Source organism: Condylostylus longicornis, unplaced genomic scaffold, assembly GCF_029603195.1.
Source record: "Condylostylus longicornis isolate FDR11 unplaced genomic scaffold, ASM2960319v2 ptg000018l, whole genome shotgun sequence".
Taxonomy (NCBI): Eukaryota; Metazoa; Arthropoda; class Insecta; order Diptera; family Dolichopodidae; genus Condylostylus; species Condylostylus longicornis.
This window is the reverse complement of record NW_026577987.1, coordinates 12,382,791-12,402,978: the sequence shown is the minus strand read 5'-3', so window position 1 is coordinate 12,402,978 and position 20,188 is coordinate 12,382,791. Positions and strand designations below refer to the sequence as shown.

Below are 20,188 nucleotides of genomic sequence, written 5' to 3'. Positions count from 1 at the left end.
GATGCAATTATTGCTTGCAACATCATGATAACGTTAAACAAAAAACTGGACGTAAAACTGTGAGTGAGGCAAATGCAGTTAGAAAGAAAATTACAAAAGCACGCGAACCAACAGCTGAGAAAAAAAAGAAGTAAGTGTAGTTATGACAACAACCTCATTATATACAATGTTGCACTTAAAAAAATTAAAAAATCTAAGAAATTTTATAGTTAAAATTAAATATAAATTTTTACATACAATTTTTTTTACAGAATATCTGAAGTATTTGCTTCTTTACCAAATTCATTACCAACATCATTTTCATCGCAAACTGCAACAGTCAATACTTCTTCAGTTGCTCCACAAGCTACTCCAAGTCATAATCGTCAAAAGTCACGTGTACCTCCAACTAATCTTTCGGATTCAGATACTGATGATGAAAATAACAAGAAACCTGTGGCTAATAGTGTCTATCAACAACAAAAAGTTATAGGTGATCGAAAGAAGACATCGCAATCACCGTTATTATTATCATCACAAGGAAGTAGTAATAGTAATAGTTTTCAAAATATGCCACAATCCGACAAAATGTCTAAAGAAAAGCAAAAATTTTTCCGCCATTCTGCATTTAATAGTGATCGTGTAGTTAATAAATTACCACCCACCAGTATAGCATCAACTAGTAAACATAGGGGTGGTAGTCGGGTAATAACAGTTGAAAAAGCTCGACAAAAAAATGAAAACCGTGTTAAAACTTTATCTGAAACATCATCTTCATGTAGCTCAAGCGAAAATGAAGAAGAAGAGGAAGAAGATGAAGAAGATGACAACGATTCTGATTCAACATCATCATCATGTTCCTCGAGTAGTTCTGATGGCTCTGATAGTTCCAGTTCAGATAGTGATGATTGCTCTTCGACATCAGATAGCGACGAAGACGATACGGATAAAACGGGATCTGAGGTTTCCGTGACAACTAAAGCAAAGTCTAGTAAATCAACGAAATTAAGGGGAGCAGCTGGATCTGGTACAGATTCTGCAACAAGTTTAAAGTCAAATTTATTTCAAACATTTGGACTAAACGTCAAAGATGAAAATTGGGGATTTGCAGCTGAAGCTAAGAAAAATGTAGATATATTTTCAAGTAACAGCAATAATGCGGGAAAATCACCGATAAATTCCTGTGATTCATTTAATGCGGCTAATAACAATAAAAGTTGTACAACTCCTACAAGTGCTAGTCCTAAAATGACTTCCCGCAGCAAAAAACAGAAAGATTCCCAATTGAAAGGTTTATTTGATGGCTTGTCTCACATGTTTACTACTTCAGACTATTCTAGGGCAAGTATAAAAAACAAAGAAAAAGAGAAAGCGACATCGCCAGCACAACTATCACCATCTTCAACAAGAAACTCGACGTCAACTCCAGAAACTGGAAAAAAAGAAATTCTCAAAGAAACTCGTAGTACATATAAAGATTATGAAAAACAAATTTTAGAACAAAAGCAACAACAGCCACAGAAGCAACAATTACAAAACCAATCACAACAACTGCAAAATCAATCTCAGCAAAAGCCTCAGCAACAACAAAATCAATCGCAGCCAAATCAAGAACATCAACCACCAGACCAACAATTAGCACAATATAAACAGTTAACAAATCAGCAACAACAACAAACGCAACCACAACTTGTTAGTAGAAAAAAAAAGTCAAATGTAGTTAACAACCAACAAAATATTGAATTAAGTGAAATTACTGAAGAAGAAAGACATTTAAATAAAGTAAAAACCTCAAAAAATATTCCAGATTCAAATGTATCATCGAATGTTTTTGTACCTTCCACAAATTTAAGTAATCGAACACCAATTTCGCTTCAACCGTTGAGTGTTCAAAATTCTCAAGCAAATGTAATCAGTACTAATAACTCAGTTAATTCCCAAGGCACTAGAAAACATGTTGTGGCTCTTACATCTTTACCGTTGGACAAAAAAGCAAAATCAGCGGCACGACACGATAGCGATGATGAGGTACCCTATTTATCAAAGAAAACAATACAAAAATCGCAACAACTTGAAGAAAAGTATGCAAGTGGTGTTAACCCGGAGTCTAAAGAAAATATAGCTTTTAGTACCGGGGGTTTTTCTAACTTTGACAATTCACAACAACTAGACTTTGCTACATTGAGTGAAAAAAGTAATCAAATAAACATTTTTGGAATGACGGCAATGAATGCTGCAATCGCGCCCTACAACAACAATGCTGTTATGGGTAAGAAAAATTTTTGGCTTGCATGTTTAAATACAGGTACAATACAGTTTTTTTTTTTGTAGAAAATCAACCTTTACCACCTGGAGTTAAGGAGCAAGATGTTGAAATGTATAAATTAATTCGAGAAAAGGCAGCCAAAGCTGTAGCTGAAATCATGAACCCTGGGGGTCGTTTAAACTTGGCAGTTCCTGGTTTAAATCCTACCCTTTTAAGCCCAACCTCGTTAGCAATTGTTGGTCAGGAAAGATGTCCTGCCGCAATTGAATTCGGAAAATGGGAAATAGAAACTTGGTATTCCAGCCCTTTTCCTCAGGAATATGCGAGGTGTGTACCGATGACTATAGAACATCATTGTACATATTTATATCTAACTTATTTAATTATTTTTAGATTGCCAAAATTGTTTCTTTGCGAATTTTGTTTGAAGTACACTAAGAGTAAAGCAGTTTTGGAAAGACATCAAGATAAGTGCTGCTGGAGGTACCCACCTGGCACTGAAATTTATCGCTGCCACGATTTATCGGTATTTGAAGTAGATGGAAATGTGAATAAAATTTATTGCCAAAACTTATGCCTTTTGGCTAAATTGTTTCTGGACCACAAAACATTATACTATGATGTTGAACCATTTTTGTTTTATGTTTTAACTAAAAACGATCGAAAAGGATGTCATTTGGTTGGATATTTTTCAAAAGAAAAACATTGTGCGCAAAAATACAACGTTTCTTGTATAATGACAATGCCTCAATATCAACGTCAAGGTTTTGGACGATTTTTAATCGACTTTAGTTATTTACTATCTCGTGAAGAAGGTCAAGCGGGTACTCCAGAAAAACCATTGTCCGATTTAGGAAGAGTTTCTTATCATGCTTATTGGAAATCGATAGTTTTAGAATATTTATACAAACATAAGGATGAAAAAATTTCTGTACGTGATATATCAAAGCAAACTGGACTAATGATAGCTGATATAGCATTAGCGTTTCAATTATTAAATTTTGTTAAAGTTATTAAACTAGAAGGAGATATTCGTTATCAAATTAATTTTGTTATTGATTGGCAAAAAGTAGATTCCCATCATGAAAAAGTATCAGCATCCAAAAATAGAATTCCAATTGATCCAGAATGTTTGCGATGGACTCCTTTATTAACAAACAATATAATATTAAATTCACTTATTAAAAGTACTAGTACAAGTTCTGAAGATGAAAGTTTTAACGAAAAAATGCAATTAAACAACAATAACCAAATTTTAGTAAACGATATGAAAATTACCAATATTTCAAATAATAAAATTAAAAATCCGAAACAAAATCAGCAAATATTTAGCACACCAAATATAAAAAAACAATCAAAACAAACCAAATTAGAAAAGTTTATGGAAAATAAAACCAATAAGTCTGATGAAAAATTATTTAATAATAAAAATGAAAACTGTTTAATTGCGAATAACAAAACTGAATTAATGTCTATGTCAAAAACCTCAACAAAAGCCAAAGAAAACATTGCAAAGTTCGGAAAACCAAAAGATAGTCTCAATAAGAATATGTTAGGGTTATGCGATAATGTCCCTAATAACAAAGCAAAAAAATTAAAGGACTCGCTACAAAGAAATGTGTGTTTGGGAGAACTAAAAGATAATAGCAAAATAAGCCAAATAGAAGAAAATGTGGAAAATGTAGAATATAAAAAAAGAAGACTATCTAGAGCGAAATCTGTAGCGCCGGAGATAATGGGTAGATATAATTCTTCCGATTATTCTTCAGACTCTCCAAATGTGGACACCCAAGATTCAGTGATTTCTCCTAACACCTTACTGGAAAGACGAAAATCTCTAACAGGGTATGCACTACGAACGAATTCAGAAGCAAGTTCAAAACGAGAGTCGGAATTTCTTTCAAAGGAGAAGAGAAAATCTACAGCAGTTCGCGAGATACGCTTACTAAATGATATAACAGAAAAAAATAGTTGTGTTAAAACAAAGATATCAGCAACAAGACAAAGAAGAAAATCATTTAGTGCGAACTTGATCTACAACAAAGAATTAGTTAAAGAACAACTATCAGAAAAAGAGTGTGCAAAGGTACAGAAAACAAAGCATAGAAAAGAATCAAAGTACGAGTGTCATGAACAAGAAACCATACGTCATCACAATGTAGAAACGTTCGGGGAAAATAAAAATAATGAAAATCAAAATCAGTGCGAATCAAAATCGCTGAAAGATAGAAGGAAGTCTATTTATTCTCCAACGGCCATTGACGAGGAGGAAACCCATATACCAACTTTAAGTGAAAGACGGGCTAAAAAAAGTATGTTGCAAGAACAGCAGCAGCAATATTCTGACGCAGTTATGTCGCAACATAACAGATCAAGTAAAAGCAAACGCAAGTCGCCAAATTTAAGAGTCTCAAGTCACCAAAGCCAATCTCAAGAAGATAGAATAATTGAAACAACCTCGTCAGGCCGAAAGCGAGTTCGACCAATGAAATTCGAAGAAACGACATATTCTGATTTGAGAACACACAGATCGATTGAAACAACAAAGTTCCATGATGATGCAAAAAAATCTATTGAAGAGTCGAATCCGTTAATCTCAAGAAATCAAAAACGTAAGCGCGGCAGTTCAATGGGTAATTCTTTAAATGATAATAATTTAAATAAAGAAGATGAAGAGCAACTGATTCCGCCTATGAAGAAACATGCATCCGAAGTGAATTCTGATTTATCACCGATCCCGAAACAGAAGAAATTCAGTCGTCGCAGTAATTTGGAAATTCTTACTTCTGACGCTTTTATGATGGCAACTTCGACCCCTCTAAGAAGTATGAGACAGAGGACATCGATTGCATCGACAGAAATAGTTGCAGCAACAGTAGAAGCCACTAGCACTCCCGAAAATAACATAGGTAGCGGTAATCGCAAATCTCTCAGAAGTTCAGTCGTTAATAACAATAATAATAACAATAATAATAATAATAATAATAACAATAACAATAATGATAACATTAATAATTACAATAATAATGACAATAACAATTATAATAATAATAACAACAATAACAACAACAATAATAGAAATATCAATATTCATAATAATAATATTAACGATAATAATAACAACAATAATAATAATAATGACAATAATGATAATAATAATAGCCTTAATGATGATAGTATTAATAATAATAATAATAATAATAATAATAATAATAATAATGATAATAATAATGTCAATAATAATGATGTTAATAATAGAAATAACCAAAATATTAATAATGATAGTGACAATAATAATATTAATAATGATAATAATAATATTAATAATGATAATGATAATAATAACAATAATAATAATAATATTAATAATATTAATAATAATAATGGTGATGATAATAATAATATAAATAATAATAATAATAATAATAACAATAATAATAATACTAATGATAATATTAGTAATAGTAATGTTAATACTCTCAACAATCTCAATAATAATAGCGGTAATAATAGTAATAATAATAACAACAGTAACAATAATAATAATTCCGTTAATAACATCAGCAATATTGACAATAGTAATAATAATAATAATAATAATAATAATAATAATAATAATAATAATAATAATAATAATAATAATAATAATAATAATAATAATAATAATAATAATAATAATAATAATGGAAATAATGACAATAATAATATTAGTGATGTCAACAGCAGTAACAATAATATAAATATAATTACCAGTAATCATAGTAACAATAATAACAATAGTAATAATACAAATACTCTTGACTCGGAAGAAAATCAACCTGAAACTTCTTCTTTGGAAGTTACAACGGGATCATCCCGAATGAATATGCGTTCTAGGCGCTTGGCGACTCGTCAAAATTCTCAACCAATACAAGAAAAGATCGAAACAAGATTGGGTTCGTTACCTACACGAAATGTTGAATCTCCTAATCCCACAGCAAGCGGGACAGTTAGGAGAGAATCGGTCCGCAGGAAGGGAGTGCAAAAAATTTCAGACTCAGTAACTAGCGAAATGTTAGAAGGAAGTGAAAACAAGAATGAAACAAAATGTGATGTAAACAAAATTGTTCTCTCTATTGCTAAAAAAGAACCTGTAGTAGTTTTAAAAGATCTTTCTCCATCTCTAGCGAAACGTGATAATACAAACAAAAAAGGTTTAACAACAGCTGGTAGCGATTCTTTAGCTACAACAAACATTGTATCGAAAAAGGTCGCTGCAGCAAACGCGCATCGTAAGAAAGAAGAAAATGCTTTGCAAAAACAAGGAACGGATAGTAAGAAAGAAGAACTCCTAACCGCACCCCTACCTATGAAAAAAGAAATTTCAAGTGCCTTAAGTAGTGGTGAAAATTTGCCTTCGCCTTCTGTGAATATAACAAATAAAAGAAAACGTTTTGTAGAACAGCACCGAAACCGATCTTCAAATCGTCTTGCTGCCGCAGCAGCAGCCGCGGCTTCAAACACTATTTCATCAGAAGATGATAATCACGATTCGCAAACGTCACCGTCACCTTTAATATCATCAGCTCCTAAAAAGCAGGCAACAATTCGAGAATTATTTGGAAAAAGTGTATTTTCTAAAAACGAATCTGTTAATCTACCTGAAACGCAAAAGGAAGGAGAAAAATCTGAGGAAATAAGTTTAGATACAGAAGAATCCAATAACGCGGATGAAAATGTTTTAAAAGAAAGTAAATCTCAACCAGCGGTCAGTAGTACTCTCACTTGCGAAGCAGTTCAAAAAAGTGTTGAACAATCCTCTGTAGATGCGCCAATAACCACGTCTAATTCGAATATAAAATCAGAAAAACCAATTAACACTGCTCCAAAATTAAGGGGTAAAAAGGCATCAAATCAGAGATTGGACCTAGTTCAAGTTGATATACCAATCATAAATAACTCTTTAAATCAAACAGAGTCACAGTCTGAAGAACAAATGCATCAACTTGAAAATAAACTTCAACAGAGTGAAGTCTCGGTATGCCAAGACAATGATTCTAGTTCAGTTTCAATTGATGAAACCGACAAAAGCGACAAAAATGATTGTAAGGCTGCATTATCAAGCTCAGAAATAATATTTACCTCCCCAACAAAATCTATGTTGGGTATCACTTCAGAAACAGCTGATAATAAGGTGTTAGAAGCGGTAGCTAAGAAAACCAAAAAATCTATGATCAGTAATGCACTAAGAAGTAGCACAACAAATTTCGGAAATATTCCACAACAACAAAACTCAAATCAAATACAAAGTTCTTCTCAAAATAAAGTGGATATTAAACATGAATCTCAAGATAAAAACGACAAGCCTATTGTGTGGGAGAAATTCATACCCCCAATATCCCCAGAAAAGATTGTTTCTAATAACAAACCTAAAGCAGATAACGAGGAACCAAATGTAGGAAAAAGTACAGACAAAATGGATTTCAATGTTGAGACAAAGTCAATAGATAATGAAAGTTGTGCTGAGAATAGAACACCAACCACGATGTCTGATGGTGTTTTGAAAATTAATGACAAATTAATAAACAAAAATAATTTACAAGAATCTCAGATCAAAGATTCCACAGAGGAAACAAGTAAAGTCCCCCAACAAAAAAATTCAAATAATGAACAACATAATCGTCCAAATGTTATCATTGATACTCAATGTTCGAATTCGTCAAAGCAACAATTAAATGAGGAAAATCAAATTTACAATAAAGATAATAATTTTTATAACCGAAATATTCAAGAAATACAAAAGATAGATTTAACGAAAACTGATTCTGGGGATTCTAGAGATTCTGTAGAATGTAACGGTGTTATGTCAAAACCAATTTCGCCAACAAAAGTACAAGATAATACGAAAGAAAATAATAGTAAAAAACAAATTCATGAAACTGTTCCAAAAAACGAGACAAGTGCTGCCAAACCGCTAATGATGGCAGAAGAAATGAGAACTTCACAGTCCAGAAGCGGCGAGGGCAGCAGCAGCAACAACATCAGCAACAATACCAACAACAACATGAACAACATCATGAACAACAACATGAACAACAACACAAACAACAACACAAACAACAACAAAAACAACAACAGCACAACCAGCAGCAACAACAACAGAAATACTCACAACAACACAATAAACAACTCGAGCAGCAAGGCCAACAACTCCGCAAGCAACAATGGCAGCAGCAACATCGGGAACAACAGTTGCAGCAACAACAACAACAACAACAGCAATCACAATGCGAAAAGTGGCAGCAACCCACCCAGCGAATCCAACAACAACGTGAGCATTGGCAACAACCCCAGCAACAGCAACTACAATATGAACAACAGCAATGTAAACAGCAACAATCTCAATCACAACAAGGGGATCAATGTGACAAACAGCAACAACAATTATTGCAATACGAGCAGCAGCAGCAGTACGAACAACAACAAAAACAACAACAATTCATGCTCCAACAATACCAGCAAAATACCAGAGCAACCTATGGAACTTTCAAAATCAAACGATGCGTCGTCGTTGTCGACAGAATCATTTGACGTCAACAAACTACAAGGTATAAAAAATGAAGCAAAATCTAACAGTGAAAACAGTTCGGTTATTAAAGTAGTTCAAAACGATATGGCAATATCGATTCCGACAAAAACTAATACTGACGAATGCAATATTTTAGATCAAAACGATAACAAAGATTCATCATCATCCAGCAAAAATTCATTTACTGAATCAAATAATCACTCGATTAAGAGTACGTCAAATAGTAATTCGCAAAACTCGCAGCAAATACACTTAACAAAATCTCATCAAACGGTCAATTCCAAACCAGAAATTGAAATACCTGAAATAGACCTTACTAAAACTAGTGACTGTGATATTCAAGATATTGCATCAAATTTAGATGATGACGACGTTCAAGAAATAGAAAGTAAAAACATTCAACAAACGCAACCATCACAGCAATTTCATCAGACTCAACAGTTTCAACAACAACAACTCCCTTTTAATCCATTGAATTTACAACCAACATCTTGTGCATTTGAGGCTAAACAACAACAATTAATGTTGCAAATGCAAATGCAGCTGCAGCAGCAAGAGTTAGAAAAGAAAAACGCGGAATCAATATTCAAAAAACAACAACAGCTTTTGCAGCAGCAATCAACCGATAGTAAGAAAACTGAAAATGCCAATAAAAATTTATTACATTCGTCTTCATCAAATCCTGGGATGTCTAAATTATCAAATCATGGCAGTGGTTCCAACAATAATGTTTCTAATTCTAACATAATATCACATTCTGATCAGTTAAAGAAGTTGTCTAATAGCACAAATTATTCAACTAGTTCTGGTAACAGTTCAAGTTTAAAACAATCCGAACACTCACTTTTATCCTCCTCCTTAGCTTCCGGTAAACAACAAAGTTCTCACAACTCTGCTATTGGTTCGAATAACACGAGTTCTGTCACATCAGGTACTGGTTCAGTAGGAGCTGCTCGTCATGAAAAATATCAATCAAAAAACATTCAAAATTCTTCATCAAACCTCGAAAATCCATTTAACCAACAAAAACATGCAATTCAACAGCAACATCATCAGCAACAACAACAACAACAGCAGCAACAACAACAGCAACAACAGCAGCAACAACAAATGGTTATGGATTTAAATAAAATTGCCCCACAGTTTGCCGCTATGAATCATTTACCAAATTATCATACAACAGCCCAATATTGGCAATGGGAAAGTTACTATCAATCATACAATTTTCCAAATTTGGATACGGGTGGTTCAAAACAAACTCACAAAAATTTGCACAAAGATTTGGCCACTTCAATGGCTTATAATAATTTCCAAAATCTCTACACGGCTCAAATGCAACAACAACAGATGCATAACATGCAACAAGTGGCAAGTGTCCAACAACAACAACAACAAGCACAACAGCAAATGCAAATGCAACAACAACAAACACTCAAAGATAAATTACAAAAAACTGAACGTAAAATAAATTCTATGAATTCTGATGTAAATAAACAAAACAATAACAATAATGTTAAAAAAGAACAAGAAAAATCGAGAGAATTATCTTGCAATTTTTCCAAACAGCAACAACAGCAACATCAGCATCATCAGTTCAATCAATTTTCTAATAAGCAGAATAATTCATCTAATAATCAAAATATTAATAAGAGTCAAAAAAACAACAACGTTGACCAAAACCAACATAAGCAGTCCACGAGTTCTTCCAGTGCAAGTTCTATGCAACATATGACTAATTCTTCGATGCATCAAAATAATCAAAGTAATATAAATATAATTACTAGTCAATTAAGTCAGCAACAGCAAAATTTGCTCTCTGCCAGCAAATCGAATAATTCAAATAATTCTTCCGAAAGAAACAGTGGGGGTCAAAACTCACAACAATCATCGGAGCAAATGTCGGGTAACTCTACACCAAACTTAGACCTTAAACACACTCCTCCATCATCATCTTCTGAAATGCAATCTATGGGCGTCTACACTCCAGATTCTACGACAAATTCTGTTCATAGTTTACACCATTACAATCAGTGCGATCTTGATGTAGCGCAATTAGGGTTGGAATCACCCGCTAGCATAGCTTCGGATATAACGTCACAAAATTCCGTAGAAAACGTTAGACCACCTAGCGTTCAAATACATCAGCAATTTTCAGATTGTTCTATGCAGCAGAATCAAGGCAGTACCGGTTCTATACATATGAACATTCAGCAACAAAATCATGCAAATGTGATGAACGTCCCTACATCAAGTTCACAAAATATGAACCTAATGAATGTGTCCAATAATATGCAACAACAACAAAATCAACAGAGTAGAAAATTATCGCAACAGGTATCCCGATTTTGCAGCAAAAATTTTTGAAATAAATTACATTCTTGTTAATTTTTTGTAGGTTCGTGGTGGGTCAGCAAGCTCTCAACAAAGGTCAACAACACCAAAAATGAGTCGGGCTTCAAACAATGGGAACAGTGGTTCAAACAATGCACAAAACCAGCAACAACAACGTCAAAGAAGTGCAACTCCAGCAACAAATCAAATGACTAGTCCAAGTCAAACCATGCAACTTGCGGCCCAACAACAACAGCAACAGCAAAATTTATTAAATCAAAATTTACAGAATATGCAACAGCACATGCAACAATATGGTCATTTATCTGGGACTATCTCTTCACATGGTCATCATCACCAAAATATGCAGACAGACTACCTAATGGGACAGGGCTATAACTCCAACTCGCCAAATTCTTATAGCCCATCTCAAATGGCATCAGTCATACAGCATAGAATGTCTTCAAATAATAATAATGGAAATTCAGGGAATTCAGGAAGTTCTAATTCATTAACAGCACAACATCCGCTATCTAGTCCACATCATCAAAGGTTAGGTACTTCACCATCTTCATGTGCAGTATCTTCTGCAGCAGCCGCTGCTGCATGCGCTGCTGTACAAGCTGCAAACAATTTTTACCTGGGAAATAGTGGTCATCCAGCTCAATCACAAACTCCAATTCCATCTATGGCAAGTTCAACGCCTACACCATCTGTTACGCCTACATTACAACAAATGAATGCCGTGGCAACCGCAGCCGCGATAGCTGCATTGCAAGGAGGAGGACAATCAAATACAAATGGTGCCGGTGGAAGTAATCAAGGAGCTAGTAATAACAGTCAAGGGGGAGGAGGAGGAGGTGCAACTACAGGAGGAGGATCCGCTTTACTTGGTAATATGTGTAGTCTTTCAAAATTACAACAATTAACAAGTGGCTTGGATGTTCAACCATGTAATACACCACCAGGTTCTACAGGTAGTGGAAGTGGATTAGTTTCAAATTTGACGCCATCTCCAAATCATCATCCGCATGTAACAATGACACCACCACCCTCAATGCATTTGGGTTCTTCTTCATCATCAGGTGGTAGCGCATCATCATTAGGACATCATCAACAACGTCAGCTGACAACACCCCCAGCAAGTGGTACATCACCTTCATCAGCTGCCGCAGCTGCCTTACAAATGCAACATTATCAAAAATATTATGCTGGAAATATGAATATGGGTCCAACATTAGCACAATTATCACAAAATGCAAGCCGTACAGCACGTAATACACCATCAGCTCCAGTTCAACATATGACTTCAACAGGAAGCTCTAGCATTGCTCCAACATCTCGTAGTCCAAATGTTGCATTAAGTACAAATTTAATGTCACCGTATGGTACTCTAAATGGTTATCGTATGACAACACAACAAACGCCAGCTGGTTACATTACAAATCCTGCTGCAGCTGCAGCTAGTTTTATTAATAATCCAGCTGCACAAATACCTGTTCAAATGGGTGTTATGAATATGCAATCACAATATCAAGATCCAACTGCGATACAAAGAGCAGCACAACAAAATTCTATGTATTCTGGTTATCCACCATATATATCAATGGGACGTAGATAGGATAGATGAGTTGTTAAGAGAGAGGAAGAATAAATTTGGAAATTAATATGCATATAAAAAATATATATGAAATCATAAAAAAAATCATAAAAAATTATGAATAAAAAAGAATGTCCAAATTTATTCTTTACTCTTCACTTAACAACTAGTAAATAAAAATAAGAATAAATCAAACAAATATAATACATATATACAATGTATAATAAAAAAAAAAAAACTAGTTCTAATTAAATAAGCCACAAATGAAAAACTAAAATAAAATTATATTTTTTTAGAAATCAAAGTAAGAAAAAAACTGTTTTTGTAAGTAATTTTTTTATTTTTTTGTTTGGCTATTATATATATGTAGACCCAATTAGATGGATTATATAATATAGAAATATATAATATATATATATATGTATATAAATATGCCTGCGTAAATTCAATAAAATATGTATATATTCAATGTAATATGTAAGGTTCTTTTAAAGACCTTAACTCATATATAATTATGTATGTATATAGTTGAAATTTTGATCTGATCAAAAGAAATTTAAATATTCTAAATTTGTGTAAAACTAAAAATAAAATTTAGTTTCTTCATTCTACATCATTTAGTTATATGTTAATTGGATTAATGTTAACGTCATTTAATTTAATTATTTTTTTTTTAATTTACATTATTATATAGCTGTATTTTTAATTTTTTCTACAAATAAGAACGTTTCATGGATGTAATGTCAAAATTATATTTTTTATATTCTAATTTATATTATAAAAATACTGTTTAGTTTATTTATTGAAAATATGAGAGAAAACAAATTTAAAAAACAACACAATTTTATTATATTTTTAAGTAAATCATAAGATGTCCAAAAACGTTGCTAGTTGTATTTTCGAACAAAATAATTAAAATGTCCTTCTGCAGTGCAGATAAAATTCATTTGAAAGCATGATTAAAATTTGACAAATTTGACATAAAAACAAAAAAAAACAACGTAATTATTTTCAACTGATAAGAAATTAATCCTTTTTTGGAGCACTATTTGTTTGTTTAAGTTTGTTTCAAAATAAAAAATTTTTATATATAAATATTTATATTTTTTTTTTCTTTAATTTAAAATGAAAAATACATAATATAAATATTGAAATTTTTATTTCAATTTAAAAATAATTTTGCATTATACTTTAATTGTAATGTTAAAAGTTTCAGCTGTTTTAAGTGTTTGTAAACTAATGAATATATTCCAGTAAAAAAAAAACATATACATAGAAGAAGGTGATAAAAATATACTTATCATTTTTTCTTAAAATTTTTTTATATGTTTTAAGTCGATATTTTCATGAACACATGTATGTATGTATATTAAAATTATAATAGCCAAAAAATTTTAAATTGAGTTAAATATTTTTTATTTAAAAGAATATTAGAAAACTGACTAAAGAATTAGAAAGAATTACAATAAAAGTAGTCATTACATTATATAATAATCAAAGAAAATAATACATACAAATAAATAATAAAAATAATTAAAAATTATAAAAATATTTTAATGAAAAATATTGTAAAATTTATATTGAGTTTTCGAATAAATTATACAAAATAATACAAATTTCGTGTATGTATATATATATATATATATATATATATATATATACATACACGAAATTTTCACTTTTTTTCTGTTAAGCTTTAGTTATTCTTGTTGAAATAATGTTTTCTAATTAATAAAATAAAAATAGACGGAATTCTATTTGGTATAGTAAAAATGATTAATAATGTAGTTTCACAATTTGATTTTTATTTGAAATTCTTCAATACAGAATAATTCACTTTACTTTAAAGAGTAAGAAATTAAAATTTTTCTCTACATTTTTTTCACATGATAATGTATAAGATTGTGGGTTAGGCATTTTCTATTTTTAATATAAAAATATATACATAATTATATAATTTATTTCGCTTCTTATTTCTAAAAATAAAAATATTTCACAATATTTTATATAATTTGTTTAATTTTTCAGAGAAAAAGAAAATTAAAATAAAATAATTTAAAATTATTTTTCTTTTTTTATTTTGCTTCATTTTTAAAAATATATGTATGTAAATAAAATTATAAGAAAAAGTGAAATTATGAGGAAAATATTGAAAAACAATTTTTTATTTCATATCTTTTAAATGTAAATATTAATTAAAATTAAATCTTATAAATTAAAAAAAAAAATATCACATAAAATATAAAATAGGTAATATAAAAGATATGTAAAAAGTTATTCAATAACAAGAAAAATATATATATACATATAACTATAATATATTCATGATAAATTTTGTTGAAAGTAAAAAAAAAAAAAAAAAAAAAATAATTAATTGAGAAATAAAAGTATAAAAATTGAATTAAAAATTTAATAAATAAAAACTTATTCATAACAATTAATAATAAAAGATATCGATAAAACAAATCTATTTTAATAAAACCATTTATATAAAAAATTATTTATAAAAAAAAAAAAAAATCAAAAATTAAAAAATAAATGAAATGAAATAAAGTTAAAGTTTATGTTAGATTTAGAATAAATAGTATTACAGTGTTTTGGTTAAAAAAAATATATAAATAATATTATATATATTATATAACAATATAGATAAATGAATAATTTCAATTTTAAATAGATTTTTTAATTTTTATATTTTTCTTAATTTTCATGCACATTCTTATGTTTTATATTTCTTTTAACGTTATTTTTATATTTTATATTATCCAAAATGTGAAAGTTTCCATCGTCTATTGTTAAAAAATTTTTATTTGTAATTATTTTTATTATTATTAATATGATTATAATAAATAGTATTATTGTTATTATTAATATTTTTATTATTATTAATTTATTATTATTATTTTTTATTACTCTTATTGTTATTTTGATTATTAATATTATGATTATTGTTATTATTACAATTATTTGTCATTATTAATTAATATTATTATTATTATTATTATTATTATTATTATTATTATTATTATCATTATTATTTCTGTAAGAAATTTATATTATTATTTGTTGATTACGCCCAGTAAAGATATGAATTAATTATCAAAGAAATAAAGTTGTTTATTTGTTGCAATTCTAGTGCTTTATACCGTAACTTTCCTCTATACTTTTCATACGTAAACTTTTCCTACTATTTCTATGTTTAGTCACCTAAAAAAATTTTGTTTTTTAAAATTATTTCACAAAATATTTATAAATTATAAATAAGCTAAACTAAAATAAATAGGGATATACTCACCTATATCAATTTCAACAAACAAAAAATTGTAATAAATAAAAAATAAATTTCCTGCAATCATATCAAAAATTTTCACATTGTTGCAGCATAAAATTTTTTACATAAAAAAAAATTTGGTAATTTTGTATTGCTTTAACACAATTTATTTATTTATTATTGCTTTAATGATACATTATTATAATCACTAGATTGATTAAAATTTTCGGATTAGTGATCATGTACAATTAGATAAGACTAGTTCGAAAAATAAGTTTTTGCAGTTGTATCATTGAGAATTATTGGATGTGGCGATTATTTAAGAGGTTTTCATCTTATGCATATTTCGTTTTTACTATGTTCATCCCCATTATGAAAAATGTTAACAAACGAAATTTATATTGACATTAGATACATAGATTGAAAATTAGCTGAATTAACTTCATTATTTAAAGGGTTAACTCGCGTCTATAGCAACTTTAATTTAAATAGGATTAACACTCTTTGGAAGTAATTTTCTTTATTCTATTTTTGGTAAGTACTTAGTTGTGGAAACTCTGGTCCCTATGAAATTGTTAATAAGTAATAATACTTTAGAATATATATAAAGATGAAATATATAGGTTTACTCTTTACATATAGATGAAAATTCTTTATAAAGTGGTTTTTTCAAAATATGTACATAATCAATTTAACTATGTATGTTTTTTTTTAAACAGCTTTTCATTCAAAAAGAATTTCTCAACTAGCTCTGATTCGAATTTCATGTTAAGTATGCTAGGGCCCATAACTTTTATGATTTTTCATGAAATTTTCATAATCACAACTCATATTTCTTGTAAAATTTTTTTAAGAAATTAATTTTATTTTTCTTATTTTTTTTAATAAATTTAAATTAATTTATATGATCAAATGTTTAGTTGTAAGTCATGTATCGTGGTGTCGCACTGAATTTCGCATAGCTCTTAATAACCTTATTAACAGCCTCAAGGAAATCTTTTTCGGTTGCAACTTTACGTCTTGCCCGTATAGCAAACATACCTGCTTCAGTACATACAGACCTAAAATATACTTTGTTTTGCAAAAGCGCTCATATAATTTGATAATTTTACCTTATTTCTGCGCCAGTTGAATTTGGACACAAACGAGCTAGTAATTCAAAACGTATATCTCTTTCAACTGACATTGATCTAGCATGAATTTTAAATATGTGAGTACGACCTTCTAAATCAGGTAAACCAAATTCAACTTTTCTATCTAAACGTCCAGGCCGCATTAAAGCAGGATCTAATGTATCAGGGCGGTTTGTAGCCATGAGGACCTTTAAACAAATTTTGTTAATTTTTTTAAATTTAATCTAGATATTGTCTTAATTCACTTTAATGTTGCCACGAGGATCAAATCCGTCTAACTGATTAATTAATTCCAGCATTGTCCTTTGCACTTCATTATCTCCTCCAGCTCCATCATCAAAACGTGCTCCACCAATAGCATCTATTTCATCAAAAAATATAAGACAAGCTTTTTTTGAACGTGCCATTTCGAAAAGCTCTCTAACCATACGAGCACCCTCTCCAACATATTTCTGTACTAATTCTGAACCGATAACTCGAATGAAACAAGCATCAGTTCTATTTGCCACCGCTCGAGCACATAAAGTTTTACCAGTTCCCGGTGGACCAAACAACAGAACACCTTTTGGCGGTTCTATGCCTAAATTCACAAATTTTTCAGGCTAAAAATTTTTGATATTATATAAATTATTTTTCCCATAAATTTTAGATAAAATTTTACATGTAGAAGAGGAGTTTCGACAACCTCCCTTAACTTTTCTATTTGCTCTTTACATCCACCTACATCACTATATGTAACATCTGGCTTATCTTCAACTTGCATCATTGTTACTGTGGGATCTATCTTAGGCGGTAAAGGAATATGAATTTGATATTTATTACGATCGACTCTATAAACAAATTTTTTTTAAGTAAAAATAAATCATCATAAATTTAAAAAACTGACCCTACTCTCATTCCTTCCTCAATATCCGTAGGAGCCACCGAATCAGCCAAATCTACAACGAATTTTGCGAATTGCTTAACGTTGATAATATACTTGGGATCATCTGAATCGGCATTAATTATTTTAGTGCATCTTGCAACTTGCAATGGTTGTTCGTTTTGTAATGTTTGTTTATCAGCTGCTAAATCCCATAGGGCTGGTGCTGCTAATCCTGTGTCACTTTCTTTAATGCCTGTCAATTCATTGACCTGTTTTATGGTTTTCTGAATATCATCTTCAATAACTTTTATTTGTTTTGTATATTGTGTTTGGCCCTTATTTAAAAAAAATTGAGGTTATGCGAATGAACAATTTAAGTTTATGAACAATACTTACATATGTTTTCAAAATGGCTATATCACCCTCATCCAGAGCTACAGAACAATTATAAAAATTTAATTACTTTTTTTCCAACACTTTTAAGCACTACCTTTAATTTCTTTTTCCTCTTCCTCTTCTCCTTTTTTTACTTTCCTTTGATCATCACCTAAATAGTCTGGCATCTTTATTTATTATTTTATTCCTTTTACAATTTTATTGAACTCTTTAAAAACTTATATTTTTATTGAAATTCTTCGAAGAAATGATTTTGCAAAATCCGAAACAAACGTCAAATTTAGATTTTGACAATCAGTAAACCAATACGACATTTTCTAAGTAGGGTTGAAATATTATAGCAATTGGAAGGCACAATTAAGAATATTCACAATTACTTTCTTTAGTACCATCCTTAAAATAAAATGATATCAACCTTTACAATCCAAATAAAATTAATGCTTTTTCCGTTTCTATTTCCCCATTGAAATTAGTTTTTGTGCCAAATAAAATATCAAATAGTATATAAAGGGGTTTCAGCTTATAAATACATACATAAATGATTTTCCCTCTTCATTCACAAGATTAATTCTTAGCAACTTGATTAAAAAATAATTGAGTTATTTTTTGACAACATTAAAGTGTGTTACTTCGAGATATGGCGGCTGCGCGTATATTGTGCAGATTGAATATTATTTGAACTCGACTTGAGTTTGACATAAGCTAACAAGCTAGAACTACTATGCAGTAATTTCAAATAAAATAAATCATAAACAGAAGTAAAATTGTTAAAAAATTTGTTAACTTAAAAGAAAAGAGCTTCAATAATTTATAAAACACACGCGGAAAATTGATTAGAATGTACGATAAAAACTAAAAATTTTTTGGAAACTAGTAGGACAAGGCATTTCAAATTTTATTATTTTCCTTTTTATATATTGGAACTTTAAATTTTTCCACCGAACGTCTATTTGTTTTGAATTCTTGAATTGAAAGCTTATTTTCTTGCCATCTTTCCCTAAGAACAAATTTCCGATTTTTTGTATTTTTTTCCATTTTAAATGTTCATTTTAGTTTTAATAATATAAATGTTACTTACACAAAATTGAATGTTAAAAACTAGCAGCATCTATTTTAAAAATTTGAATTTTGACATTATATATTAATTTGTCATTTTCTCTATGCGTATATGAAGTCAATTTTCAAGTCAAGCTAATAATTTTATCGGATCGACTCGACTTGAAAATTTGAGTTAAGTAGCGTTTATATGAGCTCCATCATTATAAATCTACTTGAAGTCGACTATAAGTAAAAATTAATACGACTTGTCAAAAAGTAAAATAATAATTTTCCCACGGTGACCATTTGTTTTCTTTTTTTTTAATTTGTCTCCTTATTTGGCAGCTCAATACCTTAATAGGGTTCGGACTCTTTTTAAATATTTTTTTATTTGGCCAAGGAACATTGTAGATAATTTACCATGTTATAAAAAACAGGTATAATTTTTTTTTGTGAGAATTGTATGAATCGACTTTTTATTATTGATTTGTATGAGGGTCTGAATACTTACTTGCCCAATTCTTTTATACCCTCCACCTTCGCGAAGGGTATATTCACATTGGTATTGAGTTTGTAACCACTTGAAGGAGTCGTCTCCGATATGGACATGTATATGTATATATTTTTGCTCAGCGTTAAATTCTGCGATTTAAATACATACATATGTCTGTCCGATCACACCATAACTTAAAAACGAATAATGCAATTGACACCATATTTTCAAAAGTTGTTTCTTTTATG

General features: G+C 30.0%; 2 protein-coding genes across 2 annotated transcripts in view; one reads left to right on the top strand and one right to left on the bottom strand.

Annotated features, from left to right (window-relative positions):
- Positions 1-13,140, top strand: part of LOC129606493 (extracellular matrix-binding protein ebh) — a 67,432-nt gene extending 54,292 nt beyond the window's left edge. Inside the window, exons 3-9 of the mRNA XM_055516834.1 lie at positions 2-130; positions 252-2,248; positions 2,311-2,572; positions 2,639-5,421; positions 5,705-5,714; positions 5,747-11,147; positions 11,209-13,140. Coding sequence (XP_055372809.1) covers positions 2-130; positions 252-2,248; positions 2,311-2,572; positions 2,639-5,421; positions 5,705-5,714; positions 5,747-11,147; positions 11,209-12,765 — 12,139 coding nt within the window. The 3' untranslated portion in view covers positions 12,766-13,140. The remainder of the gene's footprint in view (position 1; positions 131-251; positions 2,249-2,310; positions 2,573-2,638; positions 5,422-5,704; positions 5,715-5,746; positions 11,148-11,208) is intronic.
- Positions 13,141-16,847: 3,707 nt separating this feature from the next.
- On the bottom strand, positions 16,848-18,684 carry LOC129606215 (26S proteasome regulatory subunit 7). The gene is made up of 7 exons (XM_055516387.1): positions 18,504-18,684; positions 18,410-18,447; positions 18,035-18,348; positions 17,810-17,978; positions 17,394-17,750; positions 17,128-17,336; positions 16,848-17,076 (listed from the first exon to the last, which is right to left on the bottom strand). The coding sequence occupies exons 1-7, from the start codon at positions 18,574-18,576 to the stop codon at positions 16,932-16,934; spliced, it is 1,305 nt and encodes a 434-aa protein (XP_055372362.1). The 5' UTR covers positions 18,577-18,684; the 3' UTR covers positions 16,848-16,931.
- Positions 18,685-20,188: the final 1,504 nt, after the last annotated feature.